The sequence below is a fragment of the Urocitellus parryii genome, chromosome 5, assembly GCF_045843805.1.
Source record: "Urocitellus parryii isolate mUroPar1 chromosome 5, mUroPar1.hap1, whole genome shotgun sequence".
NCBI classification, from domain to species: Eukaryota; Metazoa; Chordata; class Mammalia; order Rodentia; family Sciuridae; genus Urocitellus; species Urocitellus parryii.
In genome coordinates, this window is record NC_135535.1 from 78,490,717 (window position 1) to 78,505,604 (window position 14,888).

Genomic DNA, 14,888 nt, shown 5'->3' on the forward strand with positions numbered 1-14,888 from the left:
GCAGGAAATGCATGTGTCCCTTTAGCTAGGCAGCATTAGAGAACATACCAGTTGTGCCCAGCCTGGCCGGGAATGGGGGGAGGTAGCTTCTATTCTCAGCCTGAAAAAATTTAGAAGTTAAAACAGTTTCAAGTTTTAATTCTCAGATTGAGAAAATGTCCTTAATTTCAGAGGGAATCTATTTCAGAACATACCTCTTTCTCTGCCCTTCTAAGTATTGAAGAGACTCTAGAGGTGGGTCTCTGATTCTTTTTGCCTACACTCTTATACCAATTGCCCTCCTGTCACCACCTCCACCCCCGGTTACTGGGGATTGAATTCAGAGCCTCACACATGCTAGGCAAGTACTCTACCCCTGAGTTACATCCTCAGCCCCCAATTGTCTTTTGGCTTTCCCACTAGGATGTTGAAGAAACTTCTCCCCCCTCTAGTACTGAGCTTTGAACCCAGGGGTGCTCTATCATGGAACTACATCTCCAGCCCTGTTTATTTTGAGATAAGGTGTGGCTGAATTATCCAGGCTGGCTTGAGTTTGCAATCCTCCAGTAGCTGGGATTACAGCATTCCAGTGCTATCACTGCTTTGACAGCAATATAGGATTGAAGGCACCAGAGGCCAGGCACCAAGGTCTTGCTGCTTATCACCACCATCCATCCTTCTTTATCCCTGGAAAGAACCTTTCACCTCATAAGCAGGATAAAGATTCTCAGAGGGATCCCAGAGACTCAGGAAGCTGAGGCAGGAGGATTGCAAGTTCCAAACCAGCCTCAGCACCTTGGCAACACCCTGTTTCAAAATTTAAAATTGCTAAGGGATGGAAATAGGATTCAGTTGTAAAGCACCTCTGGGTTCAATACCCAGTACAAAAAAAAAAAAAAAAAAAAGAAAAGAAAAGAAGAGTCTAGGAGGGGCTGAAGAGGGGCATTGCTAGTGAGGATGCTACCACAGCCCCCTCCATCTTCACATTGCAGCCCAAATAGTATCAATCTACTCATTCTTTTTTTTTTTTTTTTTTTTTTTTGGTACAGGGATTTAAAGCAGGGAAGTTTAATCACTGAGCCACATCCTCAGCCCGTTTTATTTTTTATTGCAAGACAGAATCTCACTAAATTGCGTAGGGCCTGACTAAGTTGCTGAGGCTGGCTTTGAACTTTGATACTCTTGCCTCAGCCTCCTGAGCCACTGGGATTACAGGCATGTGCCTCTGTACCTGGCAATCTCTTCATTCATGATAGTCCTATGTCCACATACTATTTGGTTTGTGTGCTTCTCTCACACACTAGAATGTAAGTTTCTAGAGAACATATTTGTTTCTTCATAGATCCTGTCTGGCACATAGTAGGCACATTAATTACATTCATTTTTTTGAATGAATGTAATTAATGTGGTTTTAGAGTCTGACTAGGTGATAGAAATATTGGGCATTTGATTCCATTGCAAATTACCAATTACTATGATGGAGATTACATAACTTTAAAAAAACAGAACTAAAAAGTGAAGCTAACTAGAAAAGATGACTTAAGCTCTCAGCATCCTAATGAAAGACCAAAATTGTCACCATTTCACTGCTAAGAATTTATTTTATTTTTTTTATATATATATTTTTTAGTTTTAGGTGGAAACAACATCTTTATTTTATTTTTATGTGGGGCTGAGAATCGAACCCAGTGCCTCATGCATGCTAGGTGAGCACGATACCACTTGAGCCACATCCCCAGCCCCACTGCTAAGAATTTAAAATAATTTTATTTTGGTTTATACTAAGCCATTCCTTCTGATCTTCAAAATATTTCTGATATTTTATTACTATTAAAAAATCAGTGATCTGGGGGCTGGAGGTGTAGCTCTGTGGTAGAGCACATGCTTAGCATGTGCAAGGGCCAGGATTCAACCCCCAGCACTAAAGAAAATAAAAGTCAGAGATCTGTTATGAGTTGAATATTTTCCATTCCCTGGCTCCAGTCTGCTCTGGACATTGAGAAGCTGATCTTTATTTATGGACTGAACAAACTGGGATCCATCAATCTCAACTTCTAGCGGGGCTGAAGCATTGAGAAGCATCCACAAGAGATAGAAAGGGAGATAGAGAATGGGGTTAGAGTATTCTTCCAGATCATTCTGTGTTGAGTTGCCACAAGCTAAGTAGGTACCATCACTAATCCAAAGGCCACAACTCCCATTAGGTGGTTACACCTGTGGCTGCTCTCTCAAGATTCGGTAACTGTTCCCTCTCTTTGCCTTCTCAGAACTAGGAAAGGTAAGGGTTTCCTGTACTTGCTAGCCTTGGTAAAGTCATACATTTTATGCCTCAAACTCCTAAAAATGTAAGATTCAGGTCTATAGCCTAGAAATAAATTTAATCAAGCATTTCAAGCCAATAGAAAATTTTAATACTGTTAAGCTGAGGCAGGAGGATCACAAGTTCAAAGCCAGCCTCAGCGAAAATGAGCAACTCAGTGAGACCCTGTCTCTAAATAAAATAAAAATAGGACTGGGGATGTGACTCAGTGATTCAATTCCTGGTACCCTGCCCTAACACGCTCCCCCTCAAAAAAAAAAAAAAGAATCCACAAGCATGACCACTATTGTTTTTAATTTGGAGTATGATATCACATGAGATATTAAAAGAAACTAAGTAAAAAGAGCATGTGTATTTTCTCACAGGGATTAGTTAAGGATTCTTGTATTTGGAAATAGCCTGTACATGTTAGGATATTCATCTGGCTTGTCTCCATTCTGTTTGTGTGGATGCACAAGTACATTTATAGGAGACATACTTAATCATTTATATGTCTGCATTTATTATTTATTTTACATGTTAGTAAATATTATACTATGAGTTAATAACATGATGTAACAAAAGTAATCTCATTATTCTTAAATAACTTACCTAGAGCAACAAGCTCTAATGATATGAATAGTAAAAAATGGAGGAGGTTTTGAGCTAGAGGAAACTACAGTAAAGCAGGCTCAGCAAGCAAAAAGGAGCCACAAATCACTTAGCACACACCCGGAAGGACTTCCATTTCTAATAATCTTGCATTCCAAGATACACCATGAATAATAGGAACCTGCTAAGGGCCTTGACTAACAGGAAATCCTAAAACTTTTGCCTCCAGAGATAAGCCACGAAAACAGGAACATCCTGTTTTTCTTACTTACCAAAAGACAGGAAGATCTTGTTTGTTTTTCTTTTTCTTTTTTTTTTTTTTTTTTTTTTTTTTGTACCAAGGATTGAACTCAGGGGCACTAGATCACTGAGCCACATCCCCAGTCCTATTTTGTATTTTATTTAGAGACAGGGTCTCACTGAGTTGCTTAACACCTTGCTTTTGCTGAGGCTGGCTTTGAACTTGTGATCCTCCTGCCTCAGCCTCCCAAGCCATTGGGATCACAGGCATGAGCCACTGTGCCCGACAACAACTTGTTCTTATCCGATTGATTGGTTGATTTTATACTTAGTTTTTCTTTATTCAACAACAGAAATGGGGCTATGCACACAGTTACACTTTCATGAAATGTCATTCTCTAAGTTCTGTATAAAACTAATTTTAAACAAGACAGAAACAAGTTTTTCTTTTATTTATTTTTGAGTTACAGGTGGACACAATATCTTTATTTTATTTTTATGTGGTGCTGAGGATCGAACCCAGTTCCTCACGCATGCTAGGCAAGTGCTCTACCTCTGGGCCACAACCCCAGCCCTGGAAACAAGTTTTTAATATACCCTTAAATTATAAGTCTAAGGCTTGTTAACACAGTGAAACTACAATGTTCTTGTTCATATCATTTTAAAAGATACTGAAATGATTTAATAACTGCTATTCTACATAATGGTAAGTGGCATATTTCCACAAAGGAAACTGTAAATTTCCGTCCTCCAAAATTAAATTCCTTGAGGTTTGGAAAATTTGAAAATACACAGCTTCATGTAATTCAACAGAACTTATTAAAAACAAATTTTTGATATAATAGTAAGATAGCAAATTAATTCAGAAAAATAGAATTTCATAAATCTAGAGTTGTATTCATCCTAAATTTCTTATAAAGTTCATGTTGTCAACATTCAAAACGTGTAAGCAATAATGTCATAATTTCCCAAACAAAATGGAAGCTTTCTTCAGCCCACACATGTTTTTATAATATGAAATATCTAAAACAGTTTTTACAATTACATTTTCATAATTAGAGTGACAATGCTTAGAAGTTCTCTACCACATATAAACATTAAGCAATAGCTTTCCTACAATAACCTCATTTTAACTAAATATTTAGATAAAATTTAAAAAATGGATTGTTATTATCCTTGTATTATTTTTTAAGCATCGATACTCAAAAAATCTTTGCTTACACTATGGATTATAAATTGTCCTTTAAAAGTTAAACTTAGTTAAATGGAAAGCTTAGGAGAGCACTTTGCCAAGTTGGTGTTCTCTAAACTCAAATTATCTGTAGCAATAGTCTAGGATTTGTATAGAAATAACAAATTTGGTTTGTGTTTATTCATGTCATTTAATGTTTTATAATTGGATAAAGTAACCTGTTGTCAATGAGTTATATATACAATTTTGTGTTACTCTTCACACTGGAATTGGAATTTAAATGTATTTTTGGAAGGTAATAAGATTTGTTTATAAAGGTGACATTGTAAAACATGAAAGCATTTTGCCACTTTTTCCACAAAAAAGAAAATTAAAAGCTCTCTTGGAAAAAAAAAAAATCTTTGCTTACAAGATAGTTCTATATAGAATAAATTGTTAGTGAAATTTGTATTAAAAACTATGTATAATTAAATGTAGTTCACAGGGTACATCATTATGCTTCTCACAACAGAGGACAATTATAGATGAGATTATCTAGAAGAAAGTGTAACATGAACATAACCACTCATACATAAAATGCAGGGAGGTCTCTCTGAAGGTTATGCAGGTGACTTTTACTTGTAATTGTAGAGTGTGAACTTGTAGAGGAAAAAATAATACAGTAACCCTTGAGTCCCACACATACAAATTAAGACTGTATTCTTCAGGTTGTCTCAATGGCACTGGATTTGGCCATTTCCTGTTTAAAAAGATTGTAGCACTTGATAAGACTATTGGATATTACCATCTAAATGTACTTTATTAAACATACAGCATTTGTGAATGTGATCCTTCTTCATCCATTTTGGTATATACAACATTTCATCTCTTTTTATTGATGGTAAGACTAATTGAAATAATTCTGTAACTATAAAATTAAACCATTTGGTAGCTTTTTCAAATTGAAGTCATATCGTTTTTCTCTAAAAAGAACAGATAAAGCACCATGTAAATAAAAAACCACCACCAAGATATTTGATGCTTTCATCTAAACCTCGAACAGGATAAACCCTCTTGAAAGAAAAAATTCTGTCTTCATACTAGTTCCATCCGAAGAAAAATGGAAAAAAAAAGGTTACTTCTGATTATAGACAATGAATAATTATAAAAATAAAATAATTATAAAAAATTTTCTCCATCTCATGATTTAAAAGTTATAACATGAGTAAGTGCAATAAAAGTCTATGGTGTGAACACAGTGTTTCCAGGACACAATATTTAGAAAAATTAGCACATCAGTCCTTATGGAAGATATTTAAAAATGGAAAACATCTGCACCCTTCCTTAATATTGAAGGTTAGCTTCTTGAAAACATTTATATATGTGTAGTCTTAAAAGACATTCTGACAGTCTTTAATCTTATCATACCTTATTATATGTAATTAAAATGTGCTATCAAATCCCAATATAGCAGAATGTGTATTAGAAAGTGAGGCATGGTTCTAAATTATAAATTGGCTCCTCAAACTCTGATTTTTATAAAATTACTAGAAAACAACAATGTCTTTTGCAGATGTAGGATGGATATGAGTTGGAAGAAACTGGGAAGATTTAAATCTCTGAAGGAAATCTGATTAAAATTGACAACCCTCACTCTGGGACCAAAGCAACTATTCTGAAATGGCAATAACTTCCTTTTCTTAAATGAAACCATGGTTGACAAATGTGAACATCTTAAAATGAGGAACTTAAAAAATATTATCTCCCATTATTAATGACTGGGTCCAGAAATTGCTTTTTTCCAAGCACTTGTTCATTAATATATAATGTTAATTTGTACAATATATGTAACATTATTCTTTAAAAGTTTTTTTATAAAATTGAGGTCTTTAATATTTTACTAAAAATAAATGAACAGTTGGAAGCAAAAAAAAAAAATTAATGGCACATGGATTTTTTTTTTTTTTTTTTTTTTTTTAGAGAGAGTGAGAGAGGAGAGAGAGAGAATTTTTAACATTTATTTTTTAGTTCTCGGCGGACACATCACATCTTTGTTTGTATGTGGTGCTGAGGATCGAACCCGGGTTGCACGCATGCCAGGCGAGCGCGCTACCGCTGAGCCACATCTCCAGCCCCAATGGCACATGGATTTAAAACTATTTAAAAAGTGAAAGAAGTGGTGTATATAAGTTTTATCCAAAAGTAACATACATGTCAACCTATTAATAAAGTGGATTCTAGCAAAAGCTACAGCTCAAATTCAGTTTATTTGGAAGGTAGGATTATGCAAATTAAGTACAAATAGAATCTGACTTACAAGCTAGGAAAAGAAATGAAGTTTAATTTGCCATAATATTCATTGTGATCTCCGAGTCTACCTAAATGGCTATTTCACAAACCAAAATTTGAATCTGAAACCAGCTGTAGAACTGTAATAGAAATAAGACTAAACTTCAGTGTCTACAATCAATTTTATTTCAATATAATCTTGTTAAGGCACTATTTCCAAATTCCCAAATAAAACTCCAGGTCTGTTTGAATCGAAGACAAAGGCTTTATTGCCAGCCAGGGTCAAGAACACAGAGACCAAGCAGTTCTGCAACCCTCAAGCTTATAAGTCTTACAACCACAAAGAAGTGGGAGGCAGGAGAAATAATCATATTTACAGTATACATTTCATACAAGTGGAAAAGAACCAGGTTATGAAAAAAAAATCATACTCTCAGAAATTACATTTTCAGAGAAAATTTTGCATTAGTTCCATAGAGCAAGGATATTGTGGTCAGGGTGCAAGCAAGTAGGTGGGGGTGGAGATGTTATCCTTCAATGCCAGTGGGCTCATGTGGAAAGGGGCCAAATTCACACAGGGTGAGTGAGGTGTCTGAACAAAATGGGGTACATCTGAGCTAATTTTCAAATCAGTCCATAACAATCTAAACACATGCCATTTAGAAAATACCAAGAAAAATGTATGTACCGTTGTGGTGCGAACTGATCAATATAATCAATAAGTTACTAATACTGGTTGTATAAAGCAATTGCTATGGTAAAACTACCTGATCAGCAAGAATGGAGTCACTATGGCTATACAAGCAAACAGGTAGGCCATAGGGACCTGGTGTCAGCTATTCTAGACTCCACCTTAGTTTTTCTGTTATTGCTCCTGTGAAGAGACAGTTGCAGGACTCATTTCTAAGAAAACAAAATGAAAGCTGTTTTCTGCTAAATTAAAAAAAAAAAATTGTTTTCTGTACTTTGTATCCCACAAAATGTACTCAACCCAGAATATGGAAGTTTTGGTAACCCATATAACTTTGAAGTCCCCCCCCCCCAACCACCTGCTGGACAGTTGTCTAGCACCTGCTCTAACCCAAGATGCAGTTCATTAAGTTGTTCTGCTAACAGCTTTTTTGCTTCTGTAACTTGCTTGCTAATTGAAAAATTTCAGGGCTGGGGATGTAGCTCAAGCGGTAGCGCGCTCGCCTAGCATGCATGCGGCCCGGGTTCGATCCTCAGCACCACATACCAACAAAGATGTTGTGTCCGCCGAGAACTAGAAAATAAGTAAATATAAAAAATTTTCTCTCTCCCTCTCTCACTCTCTCTTTAAAAAAAAAAAGAAAAAAAAAAGAAAAAAAAAAAGAAAAATTTCACAGGATGTGGTTTTCCTCCTTAAATAGCAGATTTCCCTCAGAGGAGGGTGAAGTCTTTCAGAGAGCCACTTGGACTCTGTTGGACTCAGCCCCTGACCAGGTATAATTGGCAAAATAGGTAAAATAAAAATCCTTCAAATTATTTCACATTCAGACTTGGTGTGTTTTCTGAGTGGTCTTCCCAGGACAGTACAAGAGTTGATGCTATTACATTTGGATAAAGCTGGCAAGTTCTTGCTACTTAGCACAGCCCAGGAAACACCACCACCAAGGAAACCGAATATATTGAAATAGATGTTGTGGCATTTGGCCCAAAGAGCTCTCAGATTTAACCTGAAGTTGTCAATGTTTGGTACTAGGTGTAAAATTTCATCTCTTACTGTGCAACTATTAAGACTTCTTATGCATCGTATATCTAAATTTTTAAGCAGATAGTCATCTTGTAGCTCCAAATCTTCTGCAATAACAAAATATCAATCTCTATCCCAGAGTTTGATAACTAATACAAATGCCTCTTCAACAGCTCTTAAATCTTTAACTTTTTCTTATAAGTTCAATTTATAGAACAAAATGAAAAAGTCACTGCGATCAACATGTCTTGGTGCAACACACAATGAATGCGTCAATATCCGTACCTTTTGTATGTATTCCTAATCTATAACATAGATTCAAATCCAAAAAATTTTCCTCCAATATTTTCAATTACAGATTGTGGAAGATTCTTGCCTTCACTGATTTCTCCTATCACTTTCACCAAGTTATTTAATTTTTCTAAAATTAAAGTCCACGCTGCAGTTCCTCTTCCTTTTAAAAAACCCAAAAGGGCTTCAGAGTCTCAATTAGTTTCTGTGTAAGAATGCAGTCAGTCTTCTTGGGGGCTGCTAAACTGATAGGAGCAGTAATGTCACAATGCTTCTGTGTGTGGCTGGAAAGGGCAAGTCTCCTGCTCTGGCACCGCCCAGTCACTCCCCCCACCCCAATCCCCACTGCCCCGCTGGGCAGGCTCCACCCAGGCCAGAGGGATGGAGGAGGCTGGGTCCAAACGCACTCCCGCTGCTTTAAGCACTTCTCCTCCTTTCCCTTTGTCCGAACGTGGTGCCCTTCTTATCCTATTTACATTGTTAACTGACATAGCTGAGCTATAAATTCCTCATTTCATTTTAATGAGCCACTACTACTATAAGTCTGATTTTCTTGAACTACTAGTAAAAATGTTTCCCTGTATTCATATTTGTCTCTGAGGTGAGTTTTTTTTTTTTTTTTTTTTTTTTATCCCACTCCAAAAAAAAAAGTTCCTGAATCCAGTGGTTGGCACTGATTTTTTGGGGGAAGTTCTGACTATGGTTGCTTTCACTGGTGGTGTTAAACCACGACACAAAGAAATGACCACAGACTCCAATTTAAATCAAATAAAAGCAAGCTTGTAATTCCTGGACTGTCTCTCCCAAAACCTGTGGGAATAGAAGACAGCACTCCAGCTCTCTAGGAGTGCAGCTTTCTAGCACAGAGTTGCAAAAAGTGGGGGGTGTCTTGAGAACTTACAGATAACAGAATTTTGACAAGCATAACACAAAGGCAGGTAGTAGGTTAATGGTCTAAATGGTTCAGCACTTAGGGAGTACATTTAGATCCCAACATCAGAACTTATGAGGCACCATTAGGGTTTCAGAGAGGGTTGTTATCTGGCCAGGGAAAGCCAGGCATGGGTGAGTTCAAGGCACGGGCAGGCATTCCAAGTAAGTTTGAAACATCAAAATACGGGCAGGCTAAATAGAAATCTTAATCTTTTATAGAAAACAGAAATGAATCTTTTATAACTTATGACAAGATGGCTCCTGATCTTAAGAGGGAATTAGGCTGGGTTTAACAGTGGGTGTTTTAGTCAGCCTTTTTGCCGCTGTGACTAAAAGACTGGACCAGCACAATTGAGGAGGAGGAAAAGTTTATTTGAAGGCTCATGGTTTCAGAGGTTTCAGTCCATGGACAGCAGCCTCCATTCCTTGGGGCTTGAGGTGAGGAGAAAAACATAGTGGAAGAGTGTGGCAGAGGGAAGCAGCTCATATGATGGTCAAAGAGCAGAGACTCCACTCTTCAGATACAAAATAGATATCCTAAAGCTGACCCCACTGCCCTGCCTCCTCCAGCCACACCCCACCTGCCTTTAGTTACCAATTGATTAACCCTATGAGGTGATTAAGTCACCTGATTGGGTTAAGGCTCTTGTAACCCAATCATTTCTCCTTCAAACCTTCTTGCATTGTCTCACACATGAGCTTTTGGAGGACACCTCACATCTAAACCATAACACTGGGACACGTGCAGTCAGCCACAGGAGCCTTACTTGCCCTTGGTTTAATGCTGTGCTATCACCATGAATCTCTAAAAAGGGGCTCCCCCAGTTATACTGCTGATCCTAGATATACCCTAAACCTTTGTTCTGGATACCCAGAGGGAGTAGAAAGAGCATGATCTTGGGACCCTGACAGGCCTTTTTGTGTAAGCTCTGACCTTCATCTATAAAGTAGTACTATACCTCAGACCTGTTTGATGATTACATGGGATCATGTAAATATTTACCATGCTTGACACTGAGAAGCTCCATAAATAATGGTTCTGAATGTTTGCATTTTACCTTCTTTCAAGTACAGTTACATCCTCAAGCAATATTTTTCTTCTCAGTACGCATCTAAATGGAGGTATTAATTCATTCCTGTAAGCATTTAATGTGAGAACTGGACTACTTCTGTGTTAACTTCCTCACTTTCCTTCATTCTTCTCATTAAGATCAGATTGCATCTTCCACTACCACCTTATAAACCCTCAGTAACTTTCCTATTGTTAAATCACTTTCAAGGTTTACCCCACTTAACCTCTCAGTTGTATGTGACCATTTTGATCACTTGTTTATGTTCTATAACATCACACTTCCTGGTTTTGGGGTAGTCCTTAGTGTCAATTTCCAGCCAATAAATGTGTTCCCAACATATCTCTCCAAAGACTTTTTGTTGTGGTTGTTCTCACTTATATCTGTTAAGTGAGCTCATCCATTCCCATACCTTTAGTTTTTACCTATATGCTGATGACTCCTGGTATGAATGTTGTAATAGAATGTTTGGGGCAGCAAGAAACAGAAAAATCAACTCCATGGATTTTAGCAACAACAGAGAGAATTTGCTGAATTGTGTAACAAGTAGAGAGAAAAGAGCGGTATTCGGGCATAGTTCAATCAGGATCCTGGCTGTTCTTTTGTAATTCCCATACTCTACCTTGGTCTTCCACTACTGCCACCTAGTGTTTTAAATTTCATTCAACACGACAGGGCTAAGAAAAGAGGGCATTATTTTACAAAGCATTGTCACAAGTTTAGAAGTTTCTTTCCCAGAAATCTCCAGAAAACTTTTTCTTGCTTTGTATTGGCTTCAAATGAGTCCTAGACCCATGAGCCAATTTCTGAACAAATACTTGTGGCTGAAGGAGTATCATGATTTGTTGGTTGGTATAAGCCTGCAAATTCTTGAATCCATGATTTAGTTATCCATGGTCAACCATGGTCCCAAAAATATTAGATGGAAATCCCAGAAATAAACAATTCATAAGTCAAACTGTACACTGTTCTGAGGGTTACTTGAACACAAGTACTTCGATACTGTGACAGCTGGTCTGATAACCAGATACTAAGCGAATAATAGGCAGGTTTGTTGGACCAAGGGATGGTTCCTGTGCCAGGCAGGACAAAATGCAACTGTACAATATTTCATCTTCCTACTCAGAATGGCTTCCTATACACAAGGGAAAGGTCGGCCAGCAGTGGTCCAGCACTGTGTCAGCACCTGTCAGCTCACTTCATCTCAACATGTAAGGTCTGTATCACTTCACATCTTCACACACACACACACACACACACACACACACACACACACAAAGGTGAGTACTGTACAATATTTTGTACAAGAGACCATGTTCATGTAACTTTTATTAAAGTATGTTATAGCTTTTTATTAGTTACTGTGGTTATTTATTTCTTTATTTTTTAGGTTTTGAGACAGGGTCTCAATAAGTTGTCTAGGCTGGTCTTGAATTAGTGATGCTTCTGCCTCAGCTTCCTGAGTCAGAGATTATAGGAGAGGGCCGCCATTGCCAGCTGGTTGTTAATCTCTTATTGTGCCTAATTTTTCATTAAACTTTGCTATAGATATGTATATATAGGGGGAAAAATAGTATATATCGGGTTTAGTACTATCCATATCCCATAAAGGTCTTGGAACATAGCCCCCATAGACGAGGGGCACTACTGTATGTGAAATTCAAATTTCAGTGTCTGTAATAAAGTTTTTTGGAACACAGACCTGCCCATTAGGACTGTCTATGGATGCTGTTGAGTTATAAGTTGAGGTGTGGTGACTAAGCATTGGGCCCACAAAACCTAAAATATTACCATTTGGCCCTTTATAGCAAAAGCTTTACAAACCTCATCCTTCACTCATCTCTTATCACTGTCCAGTGTAGCCATCCGAAACCAAATACAGACCATCCTCCCACCTATACCTATATACGCTACACACCACTGGTTCACCTATCCTAGCACTTGAGTTACACTGTCCTTTTACTTGTCTGGAGCAGGTGTGCACCGATGAATCCTCAGCGTCCAACACAACCCTGTTCTGAGGGTTACTTGAACACGAGTACTTCCTGGCCGTCATGCAGGGCTTAATGAATGCAAGTTGACTGAATAAGAAGCATCCTGAAAAGTCAAGATCTCAAAATTGAAGGAGCTATCAAAGGGGAGTTTGACATATAAGCAACTGTTTTAGTCTGCTTTTTTGCCACTGTGACTTAAGGACCCAACCAGCACAATTATTCAGGAGGAAAAGTTTATTTGAGGGCTCACAGTTTCAGAGGTCTTAGTTCATAGAAGCAGGTTCCATGTGAGCTTGGGACTCAAGGTGAGACAGAACATCATGGAGGAAGAGTATGGCAGAGGGAAACAGCTCTTATGGTGAGCTGAGACAGCAGCTCTGTCTCAGCAGAGATAGTCTCCATTTGCCATATACAAATATGCCCCCAATCATTTCCTCCAGCCACACCCCACCTGCCTTCATTTACCACTGAGTTAACCCTATCAGGGATTAATTCACTGATTAGATTCAGACTAGCCCAATCATTTCTCCTCCAAACCTTCTTGCATTGTTTCACACATGAGCTTTTGGGGGACATCTCACATCCAAACCTAACACCAACAAATTAATCTAATTAATCAAATTAAGAATGAAAAAGTAATAAAAACTAGTAAGTACTTGTGAGGATGGCCTTAGGCCTGATCATAAGCAACTCCATTTTAAAAACTCCAGTCTCATCAGGCACACCTAAAGAGCCCTCCAGTATGGCCTCAGACAAGTTACTTCCCCTCACCCTGATAAACAGAGTTAAGCCTCTGAAATGCTGTCCTCCCCTGGTAAGAGGGAAAAGGAGATCAGGGTGCAGACCATCAGACCAGATGTTTCTGATGTAAATGATGTCATGGAAAAATCCAGTGGTAGCTGATAAGGATTGAAAGGGGGAGGGGTCAAAAGCCCCAAAATTTAGTGTAAATAATAGAGGTAACGAACAGGAATTCAACCAGAAACCAAGGACACACTCAAGCTGGAGAGCCTGATAAGGACCTCACATCGCATCACTTGTCATCGTTTTCCTGATCCTCTTCCTTTGTGAGAGCCATAACTTCTCCCTACGACCCTCTCCTCAACCAGTCGTCCAGTCCACACCGGGAGAAACCTGCTTTGACTCTGGACCTGATCACCCTGGTCTGAGTGGGTATGCATCTGCTGGAAGTAAAGCCTAAGGCTTGAGACTTTTGGTCTGACAGTTGAATTTAGCTCGCAGAGGGAATGTCTGTCAGGATTAAGTGTGTTTGCGGTGCTTAGAATTAATCTAGAATTGTTTGCTGTGAATTGATTATGTCTATTGCAATGCCTAGCATTAAGGACTGTCTTTTTCTTGGTTAAGAACCTATAGAGTGAAATTGTATTGAGTGAAAAAAGCATTAAATGGGGTTAGAAGCGCATGGACATTCTTTATTTCTCTCCCTGCACTGCATACATCGCAATTTTGCCCCCTCTCCACAGTGCTCTAGAAAAGAAACGCAGAAAGAATTCCACCTAGAGAAAGATGCTTCGCCTTTTTAAATAATTCCTGATTTGCAGTCATGTCGTCTTCCATGATGAAATTTTTATTGAGTTTGTTGATGGCGTGTCCTCATCTGCAAAATAGAACTAAACAATTCCGATCTCCCAGGAATTATCATGAGTATGGTTTGTTGAAACAAAAGCACGGAAGGCACATAGCTCGGTGCGTGTTTCATGTGACTTGCTCAGTAAAGTCACTCTGGGATCTTCTAAAATGCTCCCTTTGAAGGCAGTGGAGTCAGTATCCAAGGGCGGGGGAGTGGGGATGCCCCCCAGTGATCACCAAGGCATGGTCCAGCATCCAACGCATCCTTTAGTACTCGCTTTGTCAGGGGAGACTTCTTGACTCGCGACCTCGCGGCTGGGCTGAGCAGAAGGGTGAAAGTCCGGAAGCCGTAAGTCTGGACCTCCAGACAAACGGGGTTGAGCGATCCGCCTCGCCGCCCGCGGGTGGAAGAACTACGCCTCCCGTCGCGGTGCTCCAAGCTTAGGGATTCTCCACCTGCGAGCTCTCCGACCCCTACGCGAGCTCGGCTCCGAGCGCGCTCTATTCTTGCCCTCGAAGTTCCGGGCGTGGCCACGCCCCGAACACCGGGACCGTGTGACGTCACCAGGGCCTACGCGCCGCGGGGCGGGGGAGTTGTCGGACCGCCCCCGGCCGGGTTCTAGAGGTCCAGGGGCCGCGGAAGAGGCTTCTGAGGGCCGCCGGGATGCCTCACGTGGGGTCGGTCAGTCAGCTCCTGGATCTGTGA

At 39.1% G+C, this 14,888-nt stretch overlaps 1 protein-coding gene and 1 pseudogene across 3 annotated transcripts in view; one reads left to right on the forward strand and one right to left on the reverse strand.

The window, feature by feature from the left end:
* Nucleotides 1–2,308: 2,308 nt before the first annotated feature.
* On the reverse strand, nucleotides 2,309–12,654 carry LOC113201492 (poly(A) polymerase alpha-like; annotated as a pseudogene).
* Nucleotides 12,655–13,692: 1,038 nt separating this feature from the next.
* The window catches only part of Amn1 (antagonist of mitotic exit network 1 homolog), a 38,223-nt gene continuing 37,027 nt past the window's right edge, over nucleotides 13,693–14,888 (forward strand). For 2 of the 3 annotated variants that reach the window (XM_026415241.2, XM_026415242.2), the window contains exon 1: nucleotides 14,770–14,884. In XM_026415241.2, coding sequence (XP_026271026.2) covers nucleotides 14,847–14,884 — 38 coding nt within the window. In that variant the 5' untranslated portion in view covers nucleotides 14,770–14,846. Of the gene's footprint in view, nucleotides 13,766–14,769; nucleotides 14,885–14,888 lie in introns of those variants that run through there. The other variant, XM_077798776.1, reaches the window with a different exon arrangement.